The sequence below is a fragment of the Chaetodon trifascialis genome, chromosome 21 (assembly GCF_039877785.1).
Source record: "Chaetodon trifascialis isolate fChaTrf1 chromosome 21, fChaTrf1.hap1, whole genome shotgun sequence".
NCBI lineage: Eukaryota > Metazoa > Chordata > Actinopteri > Chaetodontiformes > Chaetodontidae > Chaetodon > Chaetodon trifascialis.
In genome coordinates, this window is record NC_092076.1 from 12,362,314 (window position 1) to 12,380,734 (window position 18,421).

At 45.5% G+C, this 18,421-nt stretch overlaps 1 protein-coding gene across 3 annotated transcripts; it reads left to right on the forward strand.

The window, feature by feature from the left end:
* Window positions 1–657: 657 nt before the first annotated feature.
* sbk1 (SH3 domain binding kinase 1) lies at window positions 658–14,806 on the forward strand. Of its 3 annotated transcripts, XM_070990682.1 has the most exons (5): window positions 666–809; window positions 1,020–1,394; window positions 9,127–9,368; window positions 9,924–10,126; window positions 10,656–14,806. In XM_070990682.1, exons 2-5 carry the CDS (start codon window positions 1,357–1,359, stop codon window positions 11,481–11,483), a joined length of 1,311 nt encoding a protein of 436 aa, XP_070846783.1. In that variant the 5' UTR covers window positions 666–809; window positions 1,020–1,356; the 3' UTR covers window positions 11,484–14,806. The 3 variants fall into 3 exon arrangements, with proteins under 3 accessions (XP_070846782.1, XP_070846783.1, XP_070846781.1); XM_070990681.1 differs by having other exon boundaries at window positions 658–1,394; XM_070990680.1 differs by lacking the exons at window positions 666–809; window positions 1,020–1,394 and having other exon boundaries at window positions 8,978–9,368; window positions 10,656–14,800.
* The last annotated feature ends 3,615 nt before the right edge of the window (window positions 14,807–18,421 follow it).

Genomic DNA, 18,421 nt, shown 5'->3' on the forward strand with positions numbered 1-18,421 from the left:
TTGTCCTGATCCAGGACTGCTTGAAAACTGCTTATCTTTCACTCTTCATATAGTCTCCCTGCATCCCTTCAAAATGAATCTGGCCTGAGAGAACAGAGGAAGTTAAAAGGAGGGACAATATTGCAGGCAAGAAACAAAAAAAAAATACAGAAATAAAAAGAAATTATCATGTGACTGACATTTGGGGGCTGATCTGACACAAACACAAAACCATTTGCCGTTGAACTCCATGAGCACAGTCTTCACTTATGTGAAGCAGCTTCCAGTCATTTCAACTCAGCCCCTCTGATCAGCGGTGTTTGATGATGATGCATTAAGGTTATCCCTGTTATGTCGATGCTGATTCCTCAGTCCAATCTGTTCTGGTTGGCAAACGCGCCTGGCAGGAGGCCTGCTGTTAAACATGTACAGTAAGAAGGGGGAGCTGCCGGGGCAGTGAATTAATTGAAAGTCTTGCCTTGCTGTTACCTAATAAGGACAGTTGGCAAAGTCACCGCGTGAAGTACTTGAGGCCATAAGCTGTTGAATTATGCAAGAGTGGAGCAGCTTGTTCCTTCAGTGCATGAATCAAAAGTGGAAAAGCTCATGGACGCATTCAGGTTGGGTGACTGGATGAGGCGCGTCCAGGCGCTAGGACCCGGGACACGTGAGCGTATTAGTTTGCCAGAGGGTGGAGACGGTGAACAATGAGGGAGCTGACTGGTAGGACCAGCAGAGGAGCAACATCTGAGAACCCCTCCACTACCCCCCACCCCCTCAACCCCACAGTCCCGCTGGACCGACGGACAAAACAGACTGACGGGCAGACGGTGAGAGCAAGACGCTGAGCTTGGAGAGAGTGGGGACATGCACATTTGTCCATGCGTGCTGCAGAGCGCAGAGGTTTGCTGAGCCCCTCTGTGTGGATGTGAATGAATGGGTTTGTCTCAGTGTGAGTGTGTGTGTGGTGCTGAACTGGGTCATGCGGACCACTGGAGGAGCGAAAGATAAACACGCATCCTCCTCCCGCTGCTTGGCAGGTTGAGATGGTGGGCGCTCAGAGGAGGGATCCCAGCCTGTGTCCTCAGCTCGGCGTGCAGCATCAGACGATGCTTTGATTCAATCCGCCTCCCAAGAAAAGTCACTAACTGAAGAGCATCTTCACAAGCAGGACCGGATCATCAAGGCAAAGCGCCAAAGACGGATCTCATCCGAGCTTTCTCAGCTGCGAAACTGCGAGGTTTTGAGGTTTTTAAGGGACCCGAGCGGTTTTCTTAGCACCTATAACTGATCGATAACTTCCTTCAGACGAGGAGATCCACAGCGTCCCCGCAGAAAACAGCGGATCAGAGCGCAGCAGCTCTGCTCGCCGAGCGGATGCAGGACCATGGAGGAGAGAGACAGGTCGCCAGCAGGTGAGTAACACCTAGATGCACCCTGAGGTGTCTGAAACCGGGTCAATCCACAGGATCCTGTCCTCTGCAGAGAGAGAGAGAGAGAGAGAGAGAGAGAGAGAGAGAGAGAGAGAGAGACTCTAACATTAGGGATGGAAGATGTTTATTAATATGTATTAAAATGGATGATTGAAAGCCTTTAGGTGCTCAGTTTTTGAGTCACAAAAATGTTTTTTAATTGGAGATTGTGAGTAACTTTCTGCTGTCTGAACTTTGACTCATGGACAGTATTCACATGAGAATAATAAATCCACTGTATGATGAAGCATCAATGTCAGCATTACAGCTTCATTTTCCATGATTAACTCTCGCGTTGATGGTTGTATTTTCACCCACATCACTCGTGATGCTCGCGCCCGTGCGTTTCCCACGCTGCTTTTGTGATTCAGCCTGTGCTCGATGGATGCGAGGGCTTCCGGGGCACTCCACTTTTAATGGGCCCTTTATGCTTTGTCCAGGGCAGACAGGTGACATCTCATTGTTAATGCCGTCTAATGCATTTAAATGAGCAGCTGACTTGATCGAGCAGACCCTGTAAAAGCAGAGCCCGGAGGCTGGTAATGGACTCTAAGTGGAACGCAGCAGCAGCAGCTCACACACATGGATTTGCCTGTTTTGGTGGAGAGGAGCAGCAGGAATGGCCGGGTCATTTACTTTAAAGAATCCCAAAATCAAACATCAGAGTTAGAGTTTGCTATGTGTGTTATTGCCCCAAACACTGTGAAAATGATGTCCAATCTATACTGTAACGCCTGAATAAAGTCGTCATTTATTAATATGGTTGAAAATGCTGCACCTTTAACATTCATAATCCAAAAGCAAATACCCCTCAAAGAGCAGACTCATGCAAATAAGCACGGGGCCTTTAACAGCAGTTTAGCACACTTTGCAAACTTAATTGAAAGACCAAATCTTGCATAAAATTATGCACCTTGAATCAAACAAAAGCATCTTATAGAGTCTATACAAATGTTCAAAAAACGGTCTGCAGAACAAGGAGGGCATCAGATTGTCAACAGATAAAAGGACGGCGATATTACAGCTTCATATGGAAACAGCAGAGCCCGGACAACGACCCAGTCCAACAGCTGGCACATATGTGCCAGCTAAATCCACCGATGCCCCTCACACGGCCACAACACTCAAAGAAATGCACATAAAAAAACCTTCAAAACAAACATGAAGGAAACATGACTGCTCAGAGAACAGAAATGATGCAATTAGGAAACATTGTCAATTAGGACACATAGAGGACATCCAGCATTTGGTTCTTTTTACTGTCTTGTACGAAAGTCTGTGTCCCTCCGGGTGAAAATCAAGAAACAACACAAATGCTGTCTGCACATTACATCCCAACCTGCCAATCAGAGAGAAAACAGCTGCCCGATGACACCGCTGTCTCTCAATGTTCTCACTGTGCACATACATGTGTGGGTGTGATTTATACTATGCAGACTTTGCATTCATGTATGTGTTTACTGTATTTTACATCTTTCATTTGCCCGACTATAGTCATTATCTTACTCTTTGGTTAATAAACGTCTGATTTATGCACAGAATCGTCTTGTTTTTTACATACAGCAGTGCCCTGTACTTGCTTTTGCTAATATCCAGCCTCGCAATTGAAGCTGATTTTGAATTAAGACCGAGAAGAGAGGGAGAGAGAGAGAGGTTGAATGCAGCCTTAGCAATCAGCATTAGTGTATTGATTGTGGCTAGAGACTATTATGCATGAGCAGGATCACAAATCATCATATGTTGTTTGCAATGTCCTCCTTATCGCTGTGCTGTTACATCATTTAGCCACACCCCCCCCTTTTAGACCCCATTTTCTGAGCTCATATTAGAGTCCCATCTCCCCATGTATTTGACATCAAAGGGACGCAGTCTATAGCATGTGGTACAAAGGGAGGGATGCTTCAATTCATTCTCATTGGATTTCCCCAATCCTGCTGCCTCTCTCTCCCTCTCTCTGGTCACAAGAAGCCTCCCTATTGGAACTTGAGGCTACTGGATAGCAATAGAGTGGGGGGGTTAGGTACACTATGTTCCCATGGCAGCTTATTGCAGTGATATTTCACTTCTCAAAGATTTTTTTGCAGGACATGATTACAATGAGGGTGATGATGCGTTTGCAATAAGATGCTCTGCAGTTTCTAATCCCAAAGCCTTAATCCTAAACTGCAGTCTTGATTTATTCTGCAGTGGGATGTTTTGTTGTTTTACATTTTTTTACATATTGTTTATTTGATGGCGGCACAGTGGCGCAGCAGGTAGTGCGCGTGTCTCACAGTAAGAAGGTCACCGGTTCCATCCCCGGGTCGGGCAGGGCCTTTCTGTGTGAAGTTTGCATGTTCTTCCCGTGCTCGCGTGGGTTCTCTCCGGGCACTCCGGCTTCCTCCCACAGACCAAAAACATGCTCATTAGGTTAATTGGTGGCTCTAAAATTGTCCTTAGGTGTGAGTGTGAGCGTGAATGTTTGTCTTTCTATATATGTTGCCCTGCGATCGACTGGCGACCGGTCCAGGGTGTACCCCGCCTCTCGCCCATTGACAGTTAGGATAGGCTCCAGCCCCCCCGCAACCCCAAAAGGGATAGTCGGGTATAGAAAATGGGTGGATGGATGGATGAATGTTTATTTGATTGATGGCGGTCAGCATTCTTTGTAGTTTCTGCACCCATAGCTAATTTCCACTCTCGGTCATTGTTTGGATAACCTTGGGTTATTCCTTCATGACCCTTAGGTCATCCCAGCAGGAGGTCAGTGGCTGCCAGCGTTTCCAGCAGGAGCTTACAGCAGGCGGTGACTCCATGGGATGTGTTTCATACAGTAGAAAGAGAGAAGGGTGATGGGAAGGAAAGTAGAGGGGAGGATCGGGGAGGGGTTACACAGCACTCAGTCCCAGCAGGGAGCCTCCATATGGGCAACCAGGCAAAACTGAGAGCAGGTGATTTGTCAAAGTGAGCGTCCGTGTCCTAGGATGCTGGTTCACCTATCAGAGCACAACAGGAGGTTTCTTCAGGCACTAAACCCACCAACTCGCTGGCCCTGATGTTCTGTGCTCTGCAAAGGACGGTGATTCAGTTTTTTTATGCCTTAGTAAGGAACAGAGTGTCCTGACAGCGACTGGCTGTCACAAGGAAGCCCATTAGGCTTTGGATCGAGTGATGGATTGTTTAGGATCGCAGTGACTTGTTTTTATTTGACAAATCCACAGTGAGACAACAATGAGAGGGGCAAAGGCAACAATACATACCATCGATATCTATGTGTGCAGTTGTTTTACTTCAAGATGGACAGTGAGAAACCACTTCAGTCACATCGTATTTCACTCACTGTTTTCCCTTTGACACAAAACGCAAGGCACGTTGGGCATTTTGACAGTAAATTGGACACAGGAGATCAGCCTTCACCCATAATGACTCTGCTGCCTAGAGCAAAGCAACTAGTCCATTAGTAATGGAGAGAGGTAGTGAGGCAGGCTCTGCGATCTATTTATTTCTTTCATTAGTCTTTACTTTACATTTTCTGAAACAGACAAGAGAGACAGAGGAGAGGAGGGAGGAAGGCTGGACTAAAACTTGACGATCGCTGTCTAAAGCTGCTTACCGATGCCTTCCTCATACTTTAGATATACGCTTTGCATACATTAAAATACATCAGTTACAGATCAAGGTGCAACATCAATTCTATTGTCCGTCTTTTCTGCGACTACAATTTAGCCCATCTCCTATATTTGAATCTGTGTTCATGCCTGAGCCTCATCTCTATGAAGTCTTTATGCACTAATCAATGTCATGTCACAGTTCATTGCAACTGTATCACTCACATAGTTTACACTGGGAGAACCAAGAGCTGGCTGAATACACAACTATTGTCCCTGATGAGAGTCATGTGACAACACCAGGGATAAACTGTGTCCATTTGCAAGCTCTGCTTCCTTTGTTAATGAGTTGACACTAATACTGTGAGTGTTTGGAGAACAAATAGGTCTGTTACTTAAGTTGACCTCGAGCAGACTTAAAGGACCAGAGTGTAGGATTGAGTCTATTGACAGAAGTTGATCGAATATTCATTGGTGCATGATCACCTGAACATAATAACTTCTGTTTTCATTATCTTAGAATGTGCTTTTTATATCTACCGAGGGAGCAGGTCCTCTTCCATGGAGTCGGCCATGATGTTTCTACTGTAGCCCAGAACAGACAAACCAAACACTGCCTCTAGAGCTAAATGATAACATCAGCATGCTAACATAATGACAATGCTAATTTGGTGATGTAAAGCAAGCACAATGTTTACCTTGTTCACCATCTTAGTTCAGCAAACTATGTTTCTGTTCAAAGTTCTGACCTGATGGTGGCACTAGAATAAAGATTCAGGGATCACCACAGTTCTTACAGTTCATCCTGAAAACATGGGAACATGAGTATGAGCACCATGTTTCATGGCAATCCATCCACAAATGTGAATGTCATATTAGCACTGCATGCAGAGTCAGGGGATCACAATAGTCAGTATGATTCATCCTCTGGAGATCATGAATGTCTGCACAAAATTTGGAATAGTTAACACAAAATTTTCATCAATAGTTGTTGAGATATGTTAAGCTGGACCAAAGTGGGGCACAGATCAACCAAGTGACATACTAGCATTGCCATCCCTAGAGTCACACGAGCATTGCTGAAAATAAAGCTTATCTCTCAGAACAGTTGAATTTTTACAGACTTCTTTGTGAAAAAAGCAGCGCCTGAAGTCCAAAGTAAAACACATGTATAACCTTCAGAGGCCAGATGCTAGCATCACACCGGACAGGATACATGTGAGGAACACAGCCCGAGGCTGGTAAGAGACAGTCGGTGACAAGAGAGGCGGTTGCCAGTAGTCATCACAGGGTTCATCTCTGTTCTCATCTCCATCGTTTATAGCAGAAAAGGTCAACTGCTTCTGCAGCTTAGCCTCATGTGTGACAGGTGAAGTCAGACACAACAGGTTTCCAGACCGTCGCTGTGCTTATTAGAACATAAGACTGGATGTTCTGCCTTTTTCTGGGAACAACCTGGTTTTTGTGAATGCACTCTGCTCTGCTTGAATAATTGCTAAATGGAGCGAGATTGTCAATCAGTATTTGAGGTGAAATTAGTGGCTGGGAAACAGATTGCTGTGGCTGAATGAAAACCTTGTATCTCCACTTTTTAGGAATGAGGATAACAGGCTTGTTTTCAAACTGTCCTCTGTTTTTGAGTTTCAGGCAGTCAAATACCAGAGGATTTTCATCATAATTAAAACATGAAAACCACAAATATTGAAGTTACAAGGTCTTCACCTCAAAAATACCGGAGTAAGTGAGCAGCCCAGGGATCTGTTTTTAAAAGGCTTACAGATGATTAGCAATAAGTGGAAGTGGCTCAAAAAGCAATTAAAATGTGTCTCAGGCCAAATCCTCATCTGTATGTGGAGCGTGTGGTTGTTACCTTGTCTGTGGCTGCCTGAGAGGACAGGAGAGGAGCAGAGGTCACTATGGGAGGACGGTGAGGCATGTGGCTGTGGTTGTGCACGAACGCTGAGTCGTGCGGAGGCTCACAGCTGCTCCCCCTCAGAGGTAGAACACAAAGGGCCTTTGATAGAGTGTCACTGTGCGACTGATACACCAGACCTCCCTGCTCCCCCCCCCCCCCCCACCCACCCCACAACATTCACACACAATCATCTCCCAGAGACCACATAACTTCATCCCCACACCTCCGGGGCACCACACTGCAGATTCTAGTTCACATTTCCAGCGTCATCGCAGCTGCGGAGAGCGCCGTCTCCTAACCACTCATCACATTTCAGGATGCTTAATCCAGTTCTGCAAAGGAAATGAGTGCAAAGCATCCTGCGCTGTTGGGTGGGATGTGCTTTTGTCTTGGTGGGAGCTGAGTAATGTGATTAAGATCCAAGCTGGAGCACTGCACATTCAGCCCGTGGAGCTGACTGGAAGAAGTGCCAGTAAACAAGCGCTCCCTTCTCTCTGCTTCATTCCCACTGATCGAGGGGCCATGCAGGCTGGGCGGGTCAGAGGACATATGCTTCCAGTCTGTCTGTCCTGTTTAAATGTTTAATCACCAAACCTGGACCACAGACTGATCTGGATAATGATCAACTTTTGTGTTGACTCGCTAAAGGCTATACAGTGGGCACACTCAGCATGAGTAGGCTACAATATTCATAGTCTCTTATATAACCATCTCCAAGCTTATGATAAAATCAAGAAGCAAGTGTTATGTACAGAGATACATATGGGGCGCTCTTTCTATTTGCAGTGCTGTGTTTTTTTCCTTCGACAAAGATGAGCCAAGAACACAAGGCTGCAAATGATCACATCCTATTTTAGTTTTCACTGTCTAATAGCTATATTTATCACGCTCTGCCCACAAGATAGCTGAGGAACCTCAACACCTTCAGAGTGTCTGAAAAAAAACTTCCTCTGCCGTGTTTTCATCAACTGTACCTTAGCTGATCTGCATTAATTCTGCCACCCCCCCCCCCCCCCCCCCAAAAAAAACGTACCTGACAGTCAACACGGACACGTTTGTGATGCTCTTGTTCAAACCAGCGGTGTTGAGAAACTGGCTGCAGGGAGGGAAGAACAAAGAGCAAAGCGGTTGTCTTTGAATGATGGATGAAAAAAGGCCATCAGCGGAATTGTTTGTGCTTGTTTTCTGCCTATTAGAGTGCATGTGTGTATGTGTGTGCATGCTGTGCATGATTGGATGATTAAATTTGATTGTGTGCATGTAGGGAGGGGATTGAAGAGAGACAATGGGTAAGGTCATTAGTGTTATCCACTTCATTTCCTCAAAAGGTCCATTTTGGGCAGTTTGCTCAATGGTTTTAGTTTACCTTCAGTTTGCTTATTGTTTGCTCGAACACTGTAACAGGCGCCGACATCCAAAGTCACTCATCTCTGATTTTTAATTTGTTGTCAGTTGGCACATTTAGGGTGTGTGACTCCATCTGAGCTTGCAATTAAAGCAGCTGTATTTTTCCCTCCTAGGATCAGTTTGACCTATTTCAAACTTTGCACTTCTGAAAATCAGCAATAACTTTTCTGTTGCAGTATTTTTTTTTTTTTTTTCAGTTTCAGCAATTTGACCGAAATACAACCGCTGTGCAACCCAAATGTGTTTTCCAGGCAAAACTAAGCAATCTTTTCTCACAGCCCTGCTCATCGTTTCTTCTGTATAGAAAATGGATTTGTATGAACACTTCGGTCAGCGTGTATACACCTCGAAGATGTCTGCTCTCTCTCCATTTGTTTCCATTTGTTAGTCCTTCTACCTGGTCATATTGATTTTCCCTATAGCTGTCTGCCAGTAAGTGCTGTCTGAGACCAGCCATATCTGAAAGCTGGACAGAGTGATCTAGAGGGACAGCAGGAAGTCCAATACATTTGCTGAGAGCACTTCTCCTGTCAATGCCTTCCCTGAATTGATTGTATGGAAATGAAGGCCTGTTAAAGCCTTCCTGATTTAACCACCCCTTGGGACACGATGTACAGACAAATATATATGGATGTCTGCCAACGGAGATAAAGATACTGAAGAGCAGTCTGTCATAAACACATACCTGCGTGACATCTATATTGCCTGCCATCATCATGGCAGAAGAAAACTTGGCTCTGAGCAGTTTTCTCTCCTCTTCATTTAGTCTGCCCCACAGCGTCAAGGCGAGCCTGTCTCTTTCTCCATCTGGGCCGGGACGGGTGGGCAGCGGCGGGGGCTCCCCTACATCCAAGATGGGCTACTGTGGAGGGGTGCCTGTGGAGGACATGCAGGCCCTGGCCATCACCTCTCTGTCGGCAGCAGATGTAGCCAAACAATACGAGCACATCCGTGAGCTGGGGAAGGGAACGTACGGCAAGGTGGACCTGGTGGCACACCGGACGCAGGGTGAGTTGAAGGCGTCGGGGGTCAGAGTGTAGCTTTACCCTCTAACCATGTGTCATATGTTGTGGCTATCAACAGAAAGCATGAAAAAAGAATCTGAGGTCTTTAAATCCACATTGTGCCTCATGCTAAAGTCTCATGGCACAGTGCTGAGAAATTAATTTCAGCTCTGTTAAAAGGGTTTGTTAGGGATTTCTTTTAGGTCTACTGTTTAATCCTTGGTTGTAAGAAAATCAAGGTTAGGGAGCTGGCTAAGTATTGTAAAGTAGCGTAGAGGCTGAGAGGGCAGTGGAGATTAGACGTGCTGTGTAAGGAGCCTCTGTATTTCGGCAGCTGTGAACACGAACAGCTGGTTGTATGTGTGTAATGGAGGTGCGATTCATTCACTGTACATATTTATATGAATGAGTGTGGCAGCTGTTGCAAAGAGAGGGTTGGGTAGTTGGAAATCTCTCCACTCCCTTAGTGTCAGGTGACAAGTGCTTTGGATAACACCTGGAGTGTTTCGGATACTAAAATGTTGTGTTCTACGTGTTTATGTCCGATTGATCTTTCTAGGCACCAAAATGGCACTGAAGTTTGTTACCAAGAACAAGACGAAGCTCAAGAGTTTCCTGCGGGAGTACAGTCTAACAGGCTCGCTTAGCTGCAGCCCTTTCATTATCAGAGTCCTGGACGTGCTTTTTGAGACGGAAGACAGCTATGTGTTTGGACAAGAATATGCCCCCGCTGGGGACCTTTTCGACATCATCCCCCCACAGGTAAAGCCATCATCCTTCCCTCCAACCAATCACCATCCTCACTCAGCCAGAGCTGCTCCAATCAGTCGCCATGTTCAGACACGGCGGTTTTAACAAGCCCTCCTGGGATTGGAGCCTTGTCTTCGTCCTGGTTTTCTCTCTGTGCAGAGCTCTCACTTTGCTTTAGTGCTATTCCAGTTGATGTGCTGGGAATGCTTGACTTCAAGGTTCTTCTAAAGACTCATTAAAAATGGTGGCGGTGGAACTCAAAACGGAGGCTCTTTTGTTTCAGATTTCTTTTTCGGAGCGTGTCACTTCTCACCCTGTACTTTCTTTCCTCCGCTCAATATAACCGTCACCTCTTCTTTTTAACAGCACTAACCTACTCACCACAAAGCTCTTTTCTTGTATCACCTCCCATAGTCTCACCTCCTACACAATGTACTGCATCTATTAGACTGCAGTAATCAAAAGTCTTCTCTATTTTTCTCTCTTTCTGTCTCCTGACACTTTCTCCTTGCCTCTGCTCTCTCTCTCTGTCTCTTCTTAGGTGGGTTTGCCAGAGGAAATGGTCAAACGCTGCATGCAACAGCTGGGCCTGGCCTTGGATTTCATGCACAGTAAAAACCTGGTGCATAGGGATGTGAAACCTGAGAATGTGCTCCTATTTGACCGCGAGTGCCGCCGCATCAAGCTGGCTGACTTTGGCATGACCCGACGTGTGGGCTGCCGTGTGAAACGGGTGAGTGGCACCATCCCCTATACAGCGCCAGAGGTGTGCCGTGCCAGCCGTGCTGAGGGTTTCCTTGTGACCACCAGCCTGGATGTGTGGGCCTTCGGCGTGCTGGTCTTCTGCATGCTGACAGGAAATTTCCCCTGGGAGGCTGCGCTGCCGGCCGATGCCTTCTACGAGGAGTTTCGGCGCTGGCAGAAAGCAGGGTGTCCTGTGGGAACGTATCCGTCCCAGTGGCGGCGCTTCACTGATGACGCCTTGCGCATGTTTCAGAGGCTGCTCGCCGCCGAGCCGGAAAAACGCTGCGGGGTCAAGGACGTCTTCTGCTTCGTCAAGTACGAGCTGGTCAGCGAGCTCAGGCGCAGGGCATCTTGCCGAGCCAAGAGGGGTGAGAGGTCGAGCTCGGGAGTGTGTACCGGCAGTTGCACTTCGTCCTCGTCCTCCACGTCATCACGTTCCTCCCACAGACACCCTGAGCCCTCCACTCCTCCAGGGACATCCTGCCTTCGTCCGGCACCGCTCAAACGTAGTGTCCTCTCCGATCCGTTGTCTCCCAGAGAGGAGCCTGGACAGCACCAGTCGCCGGGCCGAGACAAGAACAAAAGCCAGATGGTGATGGCAACTGCCATCGAAATCTGCGTGTGACCACGCTAATGTTAGCAGTGGAGACTAGATGCCTTTTCACAGTAATAACAAGCTGTGAAGAGGTGTTAATGACTACCACAGAGACTCCAGTGAAAGAGGAGAGACACTTTTAACCATGAACGAGAAGCTCAGGATCACATCCCCGGCTGTGGAAATGGACACCATCAATCAGCGGTACACACTTGGACAGCTTATCACTGGCACATGCCGTTTAGGTTTTGATTTGTGACCAAAGACTGCTTCCCAAGCTGAGAAGCCACGCAGGCTGCGTTTAAGAGTCCGCCGATGCTCTCTCCATTCTGCCATTGTGTTGTCTGCCCATACTCTGTTGTGGTGCTAATGATTCTACAATTAGATCCTCCATAAAAAAAAGATTCTGTCTTTTCTCACTCATCGCTCCATGTCTCTTTACCTATGATTATGTTATGTCTCTTTACTAGTCTTCATCTGTCCCACAATTATAAGCCCCAGGGAGGCCAATGGTCCGTCGGATTGGGTGATGCTGTTCAGATGGAGGCCGGTGATCTGAGGGTAATCTACGCAACAACATCTCGACCGCCATCTCTCAGACTTCCTGCCAACTTCCAATGCATAAAAATTCATTGTAGACTTTTTCGAGAGAAAGCAACATAAAGAGAAAAAGACAAAAAAAAACAAATCTTAATGTAGCAGTTTGTATGAGATGTCTTTTCATGTATGTGTCTAGACCTAGAGACAGATTCTCAGCGACAGTCATCACCTCAGGACACGTCACTTCCTGTTTTATTACAAATGGAACTCTACGGAACGGCTGGAAGACACATCTACCACTTTTGAACCGCTCCCAATGAGATTCATTTCCAACATAACGCAACAGAACACAGGGATTGTACATTTGGTGGCGAACAAAGGAGAGGATAAGAAATGTCTTTTTAGTGTTTCTTTTCTACCTGCCGTGTGTGTTTGGGTGCGTGTGTGTGTGTTTCAAATGCTAAAGCACAAGATTTTTTAAAAGGAGGAGAACTCGAAGTGAAAACTACAACTCTATTGTAAATAAAATGTTAATTTGATATTTCTAGGAGTGCACCGTAATATCAGGTAGTTCAACTATGTAGCGGTACAAATTTTCTACAACAGGGAAAGGGGTTTTAGGGTTTTACAGTTACTGTCGGGGCAATGCACTGTATGTAGCAACGAAATATGTCAGAATGTATATCACAGTATATCACAATAATTAAATATATAGAAATATAGAGAGCCTATCATAAAGTATAACATGGTAGCAGTTGCTGTTTTATTTTTTCTTTCAGTGTTTTGGGTTTCATCTGAACTGGACCGAGCTTTCTTGGCTCAGGTATGACAAACAAATTGGTGAATTGAAATCTCTCGTTTCGGCATTTCCCTGTCAGCATGACCTTGAGCAGCATTCATTTTCTGTCTGAATTCATCTAGCTTCCCGGTCGTCAATGAGTACAGCCAACTCCGCCTTCTTTCAGTCTGTTCCAGCCACTGCAAAGGGCTGCTTTGCAGGTCGACACCAAAAGAATTCATTACCTTGCGTCACAAAAGGCGTTCCGATGTTTGATTATCGAGACGCGGCATTAATACACGATCCTGACTGCTCAGAATATGTTGTTGCAGCCTTTATGGTCACCTTTAATCTTCCGTCCTCTTTCTGGGAATTCATCCAAATGTATCAGTGGAATAGCAGAGCCCAGGTGTTTGTTGTCTGGAGAGATGACCTCTGTGTCAGCTACTGACGTTCTGTGAGCTGATGATTGATCCCGACCGGCGCACAGCTTCACCTCCCAAAGATATCCCGCTAATCATGAAAGCGTGCGAAAATCTCATGCTTTGCTCATTACCATTATTTTCCATCTGTGGATTGCATCACTCTTATGTCAGTCAGGTGCGTGTTTCTCTGCGTGTGCATGAACGTGCGTTTCTCTTCACTTCCCTCAGTTCCCCGCTCCTCTCATGACAGCCCATCAGCTCTGTCGCTATAGTGACAGTGCCGGCGCTCCTCTGGTTCAGCTTCTGTCCTCTTCTTTAAAATCAAATCTAATTGAGCCCAATTGAAACAACCAGCCCCCCCCCCACCACCACCACCACCACCACCCCCCACCCTCCCGTCACCCTCAGCTCCTCATGACAGTTAAATAGCTTATTATACTTGATGACACATTTCTGCAGATACACGATTTCCTGTATTTTATGAGCCAGTTCACAGACCAAAGTCTTTACCTGGTCTCATCAGGCCTAATTGGAGCTGCTGATGGTCCCTATCATTTCCTCTTTCCACTTTCACTCTTGAGTCTGCGAAGGTGACCTGATTGAGGCTGACGACTTGTCAAAGGGATGTATTGTATGCCTCATAGGATCTGTCAAAAAGTAATCCATCAGTAGACTGTAGTGTGAATTAGCTCTGACCTACATCTTACTCTTCTGCCCGTGTGATAATGTAAGATTGACATCATAGAAACAGACAGGGATTAGATGGAAGTGTGCATGAGGTAATCCTACGTAATTCAGCTCAGTGTAACACAACATAACAAGGTGCATCATAACGCAACTTAATACCATGCAGCATCATGGGACTCGACATTATATAGTAATACTTTACAACATTACTTTATAATTTATGTATACATGTAGCCCCCAGCTTGACAAGTGACACAGTGCTCTGATGAGAACAGCAGTGAATTTGTTAAACATCACAGCCATTAGCATCAGTAGGCTCCTGTCAGTCGTTACAATGTGCAATGTTGTTTCTCATGGACTGTTATCACAGGAACTGTCAAATTTAATGGTGATGTGGCAAATGCTATGAAGTTTTCCTGAAGCTCTAGCGAGTAGCCTTCCGTCTAAGGTCCAGTGTGTAGGATTTAGTGGCATCCAAAAGGTGAGACTGCAGATTGAAACCCCCTTGCCTCACCCTCCCCTACGGTGGCTACAAAAAACATGAAAGACCCTCCTTAGAGCCAGCGTTTGGTTTGTCCGTTGTGGGCTGCTGTAGGAACATGGCGGTGCAATATGGTGGACTCGCTCCCTCTGCAGATAAAGGGCTCGTTCTAAGGTAACGAAAACACCACATTTCCTATTTTCAGGTGATTATACACGAATGGTAACTATGAATATCATCTTCCATTTGTACCAATAGATCCTCCTAAATCCTCCACAGTGGACCTTTAACCCAGTTCATCCCGATCCAATGATCAAACTGTTTTCTGCCAGCAAGTGTTGTTGTAGAATCTCATGTAAATACTGTATGTATTGTGTCTTTAACAAAAGAAAAGAAAAATAAACAAAGTGTTAATATATGTTGAAATAAATTTATGCACCACACCTTATGGCTGCGGGGTATCTCTGTGGGTAATACTGTGGTGGTATTTTTTTCTGCCACTGTAGGCACAGCTAATTCAGCCCAGCTTTGTATGGTCCCCAGACTGCACATTAGATGAAGGTCAGCTTGAATCACGTGATTTCCCGAGGCTTTGGTCTGCTTTGCCAGCGAGCCCCCAGACTATTTTAATATGCTGACTTCCTTCAGAAAGCCCAATTAACACATCTGTAGATAGGAGTTATCTGCTGCCCTCATAGAGCAAATGAGTTCAAGGGCGGTTAGAATATGGGACTGAAGATGGGAACAGTTATCAGCCCACCACCCCATCATACTCAGCTGTTGTGTCAGAGTGGAGGAGTTTGCTCAAGTTGTTTAGACAGCAGCGGTAAGCTGTGGTGTATCTGCCACTGAGGAAAGCTAATCAGTTCAGACAGTGCAAGAGAAAGGAAAGGTCACCCATGACACGCAGGGTTTGTGTAGTGAGTGGAAGCTTGTCCTTTGTGATAGCCTGTTCTCTGGCCTTAAAGGGTCACAGCAGCCCAGTGGCTGTAGTCCTAATTGTATTAGCCCCAATGCGCGGCTGAGATGATGGAGGACAGTGGGCTCAGGCTCAGCCAAAAGATGGAGGCATTTAATGTAGGTTATACATGGAAAGTGTCAGGGCTGCCACATCATAAAAACACATCACTCTATTTTAGATGGAGCGTCCAAAAATCCCCAAATCTCTCCAGACGCTTTGAGTTTCTCAGGACATTTCACACATATGTTGCAAATATCGCCACAACTAGAATATTCACAGGCAACTATCTGCATGGTTAGCAGAGAAATGTGTTTTTTTCCTGATTGGGCTGCAATGGTTCGGCAATGCTGGATTATTCCTTAGCGGCAGCTTTTAAAAGACCGTCAGCTAAACCAAATTGATTCCCAGGACTGGAGGAATCTAGATGTTAAGCCTTCAGTAGGCGGTCCAGTGCTTGGACGGCAAGGAAAGTGATCTCTCTGGATGCAGCTGTCTCCATGAGATCAAGTGTTAAATCCTCCTCGGTTGTGCTCTCTCAGCAAGGGGTAATGTTGGTGACTCGAGGTGACCACGTGACTGACGGGGAGACTGTCCACTGTCCCGAAACACGTCAGCATAATTCACCCGTCAATTCCCAGGCTTCACTGTGATGTGCCGCTTGGACAAAAGCGTTCATGCTCTTAACTTGATGTTATCACAGCATGAGATGTGTGGCAGGAAAAAGAGGCTGTCAGATCCCTGTAGCTTCGTCTGGGAGTATGAATCAAAGCGAACTCAAAGAAAAATAAATAATTCAGATGCTCTTGCAGCACGTACTGAATTGTTTAACATTTTAAAGATCATTTCAATAAAACTAATTAGTCCTACATTTTGGACAGAGAGTGCTCAGCTGAAGATATCTGGCTACGCATGCAGTTCACAACCTCCTAATTCTACCTTGTAATACTTGAAATACTGTATATGTTTTCCAGAGCTCTTTCACAGATGAAGACGAGGACAGATTCGTACCAGCAGAGGTCACAGGCATGTAATTACTGAATATTTCCGTCCTGCTGGTTAACAATAAAAAGATGCAGCTGCTGTGTCTTTACATAAACCACCTAATTTGGTTTTCTTTATAGGAATATCAGCTGTGTAAGAGGGAAAACAAGTATAGGCGAAGCATTCTTCTGGAGGCTGAATGCATAGTAAACAAAAAACAGAGGTATTTTTAAGTTTTCTAAGTTGCAGACTGCAGAGTAATATTGTTTTCTGCTCATTTTAACACCACAGGGAACATACTGTACAGTAATAAACCTCCTGCGTCACCTCAGCTTTCTGCCTCTGCACCTAGAGATGAATCACTCTGAAAACGTCAGATGCACCATGAACTATTCTTCTGTGCCGGATGCGTTTTGCAAAACAGCTGCAGCCGTGATGCCGGGAATGCAGCCAAAGACTCGAAAGTCAGAAACACGGGTAGTGATAGTGATCTCAGCAGGGGTTGACTGCGAAGGGATGTTCCCCGCTCTCCCTCAGATCTAGACTCAGGCGTCATGTGAAATAGTGTCTGATCGCAGCTGGAGAGCTGGGAAGAGAAAGGAAAAGAGAGGAAAAGAATGTCAGAGCAGAGAGAGAGAGAGAGAGACAGGGGTACGAGCAGGAAGGGATGTGTGAAGTGGGACAAATGTGGTTGTGTTTGTGCCAGAGGATGCACACAAGGACAATGCGTGTTTGTGTGTACACATATTCAGAACGGCAGAGTCATGAGAAAATAACCTTGTGTATCCTGATTTTCTTCTTTTTTAGGTCACTGGAAACCTGTCTTCCATCTGAATCCTCTTTGTGCGCGCTTTATGTGTGATGCCTGAGGTATGCCACTAAATTTTGTCAGTGCCAGACATAAACTCTCAGACAGTATGTGGTTGTCTTCCACCATTGCTATAGCAACCGAGATGATCCCAGTTTAGAAGAGCTCTGAATTTTTTTTTTTTTTTTTTCTTGTTTTAGAAACCGGCTCCGCATTCCCTGCTGTGGAGCTACTGTACACCATGAGCACTTACCGAGCATTTGATTGTGTATTCCTGTTTTGGTTTGTAATGCTGAAACATTTTCTGCTTCACGTTGGACGTAGGTGTTCTGTCTCCAGCACAGATGGCTCATTGAGCTGAGGGATGCCTGTTTGTGCTGCATTTTGCAATAGCTCTACCTCAGAATGAACCGGCTTCCTCTGCACAGACAAGCGCTCAGTATAGAGTGTACAGACAGGCTGCAGTACATACTGTCTGTGCATGTTGCGCGTCTGTGAATCCTGTGTCTTGCAATGACTATAACATAGCGCCTGATGCTTAATTCAATTTTACAATTGTTTTTCCAAACATCTAGATAGCCGCTGAGCAGATTGTTGCATGAAATTTGCTCTGACCTCCAGTGAATGATACACAGTGAATCTAATGATGACCTTCCCTCTAGCACCACTGTAACAGCCAGATTTTGATTAAATCTACTGGATGCTTATGGTCCATAGGGTATGAATCATAGAGTTTTGGTGACCTCCTGATATTGCCTCCAAAGCATGTAAAAAAAATACATAAATAAAAACTACAATGTAATACAAACATTGCCATACCTGATAAAGCTCATGCTCTCCTAATGCATCTTCCATCTTCATCTATGAACTTTCCTCTCATGCCACCCTCGGGCCAAAATGTCAATTCAACATACAAGATATCATAGTTTATCATAGTCTAACAGGCAGATTGCGGATTGTGTGGGTTAAATAGCATTTTAGCTGCAGCGTGGAAGCAGACAGCGGTGTGATTAAAGAGATTCTGACAAAAACACAACCCAACATTAGCATATCAAAAAGTTTCTGAATCGCAGGTGTTTATGTGAGGCGAGAGACAAACACCGTAAGATGTAAACATCGTTTTAAGACACTGGTCTGCTTAATTAAAATGCCACATGTTAAATGCTCGGTCACAAACTATGTCGTAATCCTGCTGTACTGCTTCAATTCAGGAGTCACATTTGAATTCTGTCAATCATACAGAATCCTGTTGTGGCTCCACATGAGTCACAACCCCTGGAGGCTTCATATTTTCCTTCACATTCATA